General features: G+C 45.3%; 1 protein-coding gene across 3 annotated transcripts in view; it reads right to left on the reverse strand.

Annotated features, from left to right (window-relative positions):
• Nucleotides 1-5,393, reverse strand: part of celsr2 (cadherin, EGF LAG seven-pass G-type receptor 2) — a 94,673-nt gene extending 89,280 nt beyond the window's left edge. For 2 of the 3 annotated variants that reach the window (XM_033626540.2, XM_033626539.2), the window contains exon 1: nt 1,563-5,393. In XM_033626540.2, coding sequence (XP_033482431.1) covers nt 1,563-5,094 — 3,532 coding nt within the window. In that variant the 5' untranslated portion in view covers nt 5,095-5,393. The remainder of the gene's footprint in view (nt 1-1,562) is intronic. The other variant, XM_033626541.2, reaches the window with a different exon arrangement.
• Between the last annotated feature and the right edge of the window lie 3,224 nt (nt 5,394-8,617).

An 8,617-nucleotide genomic window follows, 5' to 3' on the forward strand; every position in this document is an offset into this window, starting at 1 on the left:
GAGATGTAAACATTAATGGCATCCTCCTCTATGAGCTGTAACGTTAACTAGCTCAGTGTTGCTAGGTGAGTTCGCAGTAGATGCACGCTTCCTTTTGTGGAGTGATGTAGAAAATAGTTCCTACATGAAACTGCTCACAGCAAGGCATGTGGCAAGGTCATGATTTCTGGAAAGAGACGTTTCTGTTGAGGTTTTTTTTTAAGTATTTTTGGCACTTTGAGCACCACAAGCTGAGTGCCATCTAGTTCCATTATATTGGAAAGAAGGCAGACATCTCTATGGCTGATATCTCCAACATGCTGCAACTCACACCAAAATTATCTAGACAGATAAATATCAATACAGGTAAGAAGAACAATATGTATTTTTGATTTGTGGAGTGAGCTGCCTCTTTAATCCTCACTCTACTTATTAATTACCTAATTTCATCTTAACTCAATCTCTTAATAACACTCCCTGAGTTCCGTTTCCCTCTCAGGTTGTGCCAAGGTCAAAGAGAAGGCAGATTTACAGCGGATCACACTGCGTCAAATAAGCTCCAACAGAGGGTAACGACAACACACACCCCCACTCTCTGTGGGTGCAATTCAAGTTCAGTCACATTTTTGAAGCAAATAAAACTGTAATTTGTGCTGACATGCAAATTAAAGGTGCAGGGAATGCAGGCGGTTTAAGACATGTAGGTTAGGAGAGACAATACCAGCACTGAGCTTGAATGGAAAAGAAATGCCAGGCTTGTTTTGAGATCTACTCTTCTTACTCATATAGTGAAAGTCAAAAACAGTAGCGCAAACACTGACATCTCAGCTAACTCTTGTTATGTTTAATTGCAGCATCAACCTCGGCCTTAAACACTCGTGAGCTAGGAACGCTACATGTCAGCTTTTCTATCAGACTAGAAGAAGAAAAAACACACCAGCCAAACAATACAACACTTTAAGAATGTCAGCTCTTAATTCTGAATCCAAACAAGCCATGAAAATAGGCCGTAATTGAATTAGGTCTTTCATTGTATGTGGGAGAGGAGGGGGAAATGATGGGCAATTATGGGGCATGATCAGTCTGCCCACTCGAGTGTTTGATCCCACAGGATACAGACGTGCTCAGACAAACAGTTATTTAAATCTCCACAATAGACAGAGTTAAATCAGGCTTGTATAAGCTCCTCAATGAGGGGTGCAAAAACTACAGACGCCCCTCTCCATAAAACAAGTGAAACAATTTACATCACAGAATTTATATGCTTAAATATATCTCGGCACTCTGAGTGATTTTTCTCTGGAGGGTGAGGAAGTAGAGTGGCTTACAAATATCCTGCAGTGCATATTAATCCTCCTTCATGAATATTTCTATTATAGGGAAATCACTCTGGAACACTGAAGCCAAGGAAGACATACTTAAGTCATCATCACTTCCATTACCCGGTGAAGTGAAGCATAAATGTAAATGAAGAGACAGGACATGTTAATGGAAATAGAGTAGGAACAAACCTTCTCCTCTCACTGCACTGTGTGTCACTCACTGGGTGGAATCTGCAATTACAAAGAGTGATGTAGTCTCACCTGACACTGAGATCCTCATGGACGCCTCCAGGGGCCGGTTGTTATCCAAGGCCTGGCTCAGCTGGATCTCTCCCGTGCTTTGGTTCAGGAGCACTAAGTTGAGCTCATTTCCCACCTCGAAGCTGTAGTGGAGCTGATCTGTGACGTCGGGGTCGTGCGCTGGGATGCGCCCGATCACTCCAGTGGGGAAGCTGCTCGACTTGTCCGTCACGTAGTTGTTGAAGATGATCTGGAAGTTTTTCAGCACGGGCAGGTTGTCGTTCTTGTCGACAAGTTTGATGTGGACTGTGGCACGGCTGACCAGCGGGGCGGAGGTGGCCTGGACCACGATGACGTACTCAGATCTCGTCTCGTAGTCCAGGTCTATGAGTGCTGTCAGCTCCCCAGAGAAGATGTCCAGCTGGAACACCTCTGGGATGTTTCCCTCCACTATCTGATACATAATTTGTGCATTGCTGCCTTCATCTGGATCTGTGGCTGATATGTGTGCAACCACGATGCCTATGGGGCTGTTCTCCTCCACAAAGATGTCAAACTCATCCTTCTCAAACACAGGGGGGTTGTCGTTCACATCTAGGATTGTTACTTGGATGTTGACTGGTGTTTTAAGAGCAGGGACGCCTTTATCTACAGCGAAGGCCTGCAGGCTGTAAACAGGCACATTCTCTCTGTCTAACCTACGCAGTGTGCGAACAATGCCAGAGGTGGATTCTATTATGAAGTCTCCATCACCATCCTCCCCGCCCTGGAAGGTGTAGAAGACACGGCCGTTGAGCCCAGAGTCTCTATCAGTGGCAGAAACCTGGACGACGCTGGTGAACACTGGCACGTCCTCCATGACAGAGCCCACGTAGTGATCTCTGAGGAAGCGTGGGGAGTTGTCGTTGACGTCGTTCACCAGTATCTCCAGGTAGGTGGTGTCAGACTTCTGTGGGATGCCGTTATCTCGAGCAGTGATGGCGAGAGTATAGGAAACCTGGTCCTCATAGTCCAGCTCCATCTGCGTGGTGACAGCTCCAGTGTCAGGGTCAATGTCAAACTGAGGGATGCTGTCGTCCATGAAGTAGGTGATGCGTGCGTTCTCACCTGTGTCTTCATCAGTGGCGCTTATCACCACAACAGTGGTGCCCACAGGCCTGTCCTCGTTTATGTTGACGGTGTAATGCGAGCTCTGAAACACAGGCCGGTGTGTGTTGGCGTCAGTGACGTTAACAAACACTTTAGCGGTGTCAAGACGTGTACCATCACTTGCAGTGACAGTGAGGACGTACTGGCGTTCTAGTTTGTAGTCTAAAGGCAGCGCCAGGGTAATGAGCCCTCCTCCACTCTGACTGGTGATGGAGAATCTGTTGCGAGTGTTTCCGCTGGATATCTGATAGGTCACCACACTGTTGATGTCCTGGTCCACAGCTGACACTGTCACCACGCTGGTCCCTACGGCTGCATCCTCATTCAGTCGCATGTAATACGCCTTCTGAGTGAACTCTGGGTTGTTGTCGTTGACGTCGAGAATAGTCATGCTGATGCTGGCTGAGGAGGACATGACGGGGTAGCCGTGATCTCGGGCCTCCACTCCAAAGTTGTAAAAGTCTACACTCTCTCTGTCCAGCTCGGCTGCCACAACAATCCAGCCCGTGCTGTTGTTGATGCTGAAGGGGAAGTTTGGCGTGGTTTCAGTGAGCCGATACTCCAGCCTGGAGTTGTCGCCAGAGTCTGCATCCACGGCTTGGATGTGGATGATGGAGTAGCCCAGGGGCACGTTCTCCAGCACGGTGGCTTGGAAAGGGGTGCTGACGAAAATGGGGGCGTTGTCGTTAACATCCAGCACCTGCACTGTAACCAGGCCACTGATGTTAGAGAGCGGAGGGCGTCCCCCATCCTGAGCTCTGATTCTTAGAGTGTATTCTTTGTTCGCCTCATAATCCAGGTGGCTCACCAGGTCCATGTTACCTGTCTGAGCATCGATATAAAACTGTCCCCTGGTGTTTCCGCTCATGATGCTGAAGTGGACGACAGCGTTGCTCCCTCTGTCCTGATCTGTGGCGGTGACCTGCAGGATCTCTGTGTTAGGGGCCATGTCCTCTGGCACCTGGACCACATAGCGTTTCTCACTGAACTGGGGAGCATTATCGTTGTCATCCTCAACCACGATGTGGACAGTAGCTGTGGCGCTGCGGGGCCCGGGGTCACGACCTTGGTCATTTGCCTCAACTAACAGCATATAGGCCTCCACCTCCTCCCTGTCTACCAGACCTTTGGTGCGGATTACACCAGACCTCGAATCAATCTCAAACACATCATTGGTCCCGTTACTATTGATGATGCGGTAAAGGATGTTCCCATTAACAGGTGCGTCCCCATCTGTGGCCCTCACAGTCAACACCTCATAGCCTATTTCTAGATTCTCCCTGATGCTTTCCTTGTAATCCTGCTGCTCAAACACGGGGTCATGATCATTAGTGTCACTGACTGTGACAGTAAGAGTGGCCATGGCTGTGCGTCGTGGCGTGCCATGGTCGACCGCTGTCACACGGAACACATGGGTGTCTTTCGTCTCCCGGTCCAGCACCTCTACTGTGGACACTGCACCATTGGCCGGATCCACAGCGAAGAGATTGTTGGACCGGCTATCAAAAAGGGCTTCTATGAAATACTCCAGCCTGCCTGCCTCTCCCTCATCCACATCCACTGCTTTCAAAACAACAACAGGAGTCCCAGCTGGCTTATTCTCTGCCACAGACACCTGGTACATGGGAGGTTGAAACTGGGGGCTGCTGTTGATGCTTCTCCTCCTCCTGCTCACAATCCCTGAATCAGACTGAGCTGCCTTTTTTAACAGCTTCCCTATGTGGCCCTGCCTGAAGGGGCCCTGCCCCACACGCCAGTGGACAGAGATGGGGTTGACTTTTGCACTTCCTGTGAGTACATCACAGAGCAGGTCCAGCTCCAGGAGTGTGTCCTCCCTCCAGCACAGCGTCTCAGACACAAACAAGTCCCCCTCTGAGAAGTAAAAGTCCCTGCTGTTGGTGACTTTGCAGCGGATCACTTCTCCAGGTAGCAGACCCCCCACTGCAAATAAAGCAGAGCCTGCCTGGTGGCACTCTGAGCGGTGTTGGCTGTGCGCGCTAAACAAACTGAGCACCTCCATGTCCCACTGTGGTTTCCTTTTACGCTTGTTTGAACAGTTCCTACCGTGAACATGCACGTCGTACTGGCTGGTGAGGAGGTGCCTGGAGCCGGAGTCCGTGCAGTCCGCCACAGTGTACACGGTAAAAGGGTTGGAGCGCAGCGAGGCGCACTTTACCGAGTCCGAAACAAACACAATGCCCTCCGCCGCGTCAGTCCCCAGGAACCGCTCCGTGAATTTAGGAGCGAGGACTTGATCCATAGTACACCGTGCGCCCTGCTCCATGCCGGCCACCACCGTCCTTGGCCCCGCATCCTCACTGATGTGAACGGTGTAACAATGCGCCAGCGAGACCAGTTTACACCACCAGAAAATCAACAACAAATCCCAGTTAACGAAGTGCATCGCTCCTCAGTGTGTGTTCAGCCGGCTCTCCGAGGGGGAATCTCCGCAGCTCCTTATTCCGTTAAACTTTCCGCCTGTGAGTTTCCCTTTGTTGCAGAGGAGCCATGCTCTCAGCGGGCGCACTTCTCTCCGGTCACTCCGGCTGGTTGGAGGAGGTAAACCCGCAGTCACCTTGGCCGGAGCAGCTCACACACACTCAGTCACACACGCCGGGAACAACAGCAGCAGCAGCAGCAGCACCTCCGCTCCGTCCGCCTAACTCCGCTTGAATGGTGAAAATGGCTCCAGCTCCCCCTGCGCCTTGAGGCTCCTCATTATCATAAACCTGTGTGTGTGTGTGTGTGTGTGTGTGTGTGTGTGTGTGTGTGTGTGTCTAAGAGAGAGAGAGACAGCTCTGTTAGGGGTCTGAGGACTAAACACAAACCCTGACACTGGAGATAAATGGTAACTTCCTTAAAGCTTCATTCAGCTTCATTTATATCCAACAGAAAGCAACAAAAGCGAGACTTTCATTAGATAAAGTTTACTGGCAACATTGGGTTTCATCATTTATTTTTCTTGCCATGTTTGAATGCTCCAGCTGAAGGGACTGACCTTTTTATCTTTACATTAGTTTGGGTTTTATCTAAAAGTGCAACAGTTCAATGACTAAGACAAACATGTTGTGGCACATAAACACTCCAGAACATTATTATCCTCCTGAGACGTCATATTTGTGGTTTCCCGCAACTTGTACTTCATTTTGTTTAACTTACACCTGTTGTCCTCATCCGTGGACACTTTTTTGTGGTAGTAAGAGCACAATACACTAATCCATGTACTAACAGCACTGTACTACTAGCCGCCATCTCTGCCAAGTCAGTCTGCAGCCGATCCTGACACAAAAGTGAACAAAACCTGATCACATTTTATAGTTGAAACTTGTTTATTTATGATTGATAATGTTTGTCATTCAATATGGCAACACATTTTGACCAATTTTAGCAACAGTAACAAGCTAAGACACTGTTAATTAGGAAGTACTTGTCTGAGGACATTGGGACTTCTTGTTGATGATGGTTTTTTTTATATTTATTGGGTCCTACTGATCCCAAATAGCTAGGAGAAGTTAAGAATGCAAACCAAACCAAAGTTCAGGTTTCAGGAGGAAATTTTTATCACTGACAAACATAAATGTCCAGGAGCATAGGCGTCATTTCAACACTGGGGGAGGACACATATGACACATGACACACGATGTTTGGCAGGTGAGAATTTAACAATTTCCTTCATTCTGGGGAATTCTTATTTACCAATTTGTGCACTTTCTGTGCCATCTATGGTGTAAATGTCTTTAATTTTGTCAAAATAAAAGTCCACTGCTACTTTTTTGCTTTTATTGGGGGGGTCAAATGCACATGCTCCAAATATTGAGGGGGACATGTCCCCTTAGTCTCTACCTGAAATCTACACCTATGTAAATGTTCACCTACATCCACCCCTTGTCTCCACAAAGGGTTTACTCATTAACTAGCAGACATTCCTCAAATTTTAGGCGAAGAGTGTCTTAACACAACATGAAGACGTTCCTTCACTGGATGCCTATTGTTCAAAACTCTACTAAAACAGGACAGTTTAAATTTGGTCTATGAATTAATTTCAGTTCATTTGTGCTCATCATCATGGTGTTTTTGGATCCATAAGTTGATATGCTTTCTATTAGGTCTTCACTGATTCATGTCTTTTTCAATTTTACCCAGGTCCTGTGTCAAAACTTGAGCAGTAAAAAAAATATTAGTATAAGGTCAACTCTGTTAGAGTAACATGCACATGGAATTTAAAAAAAAGCCCAATGCATTTGAACTGAGCACAGAGCTGTGCTGATAAAACAGAGAAACAGCTGTGAAACTTGATGTGCTGAACGTTACTGCCACCTAGGGGACAAACTGCAGTCACACACTTTCCACCAGCTCATCACCTCACTACAGTAATACCATTATGTGCAGAGTTAAATGCAGAATGTCCACAGGCATCAGACATTTATATTTAATACTTTTAAAGACATTTTAGAGATAATTTTAACCAAATTTAAAGGTCCAGTGTGTAGGATTTAGGGGGTTCTACTGGCAGAAATTAAATATAATATTCATAAACAGTGCTGGGGAGTAGTGAACTACACGTAATTAAACCAGTAGTTTCACAACATTTTGCAGTAGCTTGCTGGTGGTTCAGCTACATTCATAACTGCATTGTAATTCAAGCAGAAATTTACATTTTTTTGTTTGTTTTTTACTTTTTTGCTTAGTTAACTACTGAAACTACAAACAGGCCATAAAAAAGGAAGCAATTTTTTTTTTTTTTATTTCACCATTGCTTCTCTACTCTAATCCAACCCCCATTAACCACAGTGAGTCATAATAATAATTATTGATTAATGCTATTTATTAACAAAAAAGAGAAGTTGTTGCATGATATTTCAGAAGTTGCCTGGCTGAGTAACCCTGCTTGATGTAATAACCCCACCTGGACTCTAGTCTCTGATGGCAGGTGTCTGACCGATGGACATTATACACAAAACCAAAGCTGACAGGCCATGTGTAGTGGGGTATTTTATTTTATTGGGTTATGTATGAGCTGTGACCTGCTGGGCACTTTATGCAATATAAGACAACTAAGTGGTATTTTTGCTGGCATGTGACTTTTTTGTATTACATTTTGTTATAATTTCATATCACATGTACGCTGTCAATTTGATCATTTAGTAAGCAGTGTGAAGTACTTTTCCTAAGTAGCTTTAGTTAACCAAACTAGATTTCTCTTTAGGGAAGCTTTGCTATAGTTCATCTTCTTTCACTGTGAAGTAACTGGCAGCCTGCAAAGTTCTGCTTTCAAAGTAGCTTCCCCCAAACTATTCATTAATATGTTTTCATTAGTTAATAATCACCTGAAACTGAGAAATGTGTTTTTATTACCTTAGAATGAGCCGTTTGTATCTACATACTGAGCAGATCCTCCTCCATGGAATCCGCCATGTTGTTTCTACAGTAGCCCAGAAGGACAAACCAAACACTGGCTCTAGATAGGACTATTTGCATTTTCATGTTGGCCACCATAATTCTCAAGGCACTTGGCACACAGGAAAGGCAAAAAAGATTACATTAATTATTTTTACTTTATATATTATTGGAAAACTCTTTCATAAGTTTTTTGCAATCTGAAACCTGACCGCTAGATGTAATTAAATTCTACACACTGCACATTTGAGACTGATTTTGGGGCAAATCATATTTTTCTTACTTAAGAATTACAGTTAAGTACAAAAACCAAGTAAATACATGGTCCCATATGGAGGTAGTTTTCATGTATGTTATCACAGTGAGTTAGGTTTATATACCTTTCACCAACAGGTAAGTGCATGTATAAAGTTAAAAGACAGTATTAAGCTTCAGTGGTAGGTTTAAAGATTTGTAATATTGGAAATGTGGACTTTCATGCAAAAGAGAATCACTGATTTGGACAAAAATTTAAAGATGGACAAATTTAA

This window comes from Epinephelus lanceolatus, chromosome 1, assembly GCF_041903045.1.
Source record: "Epinephelus lanceolatus isolate andai-2023 chromosome 1, ASM4190304v1, whole genome shotgun sequence".
NCBI classification, from domain to species: domain Eukaryota; kingdom Metazoa; phylum Chordata; class Actinopteri; order Perciformes; family Serranidae; genus Epinephelus; species Epinephelus lanceolatus.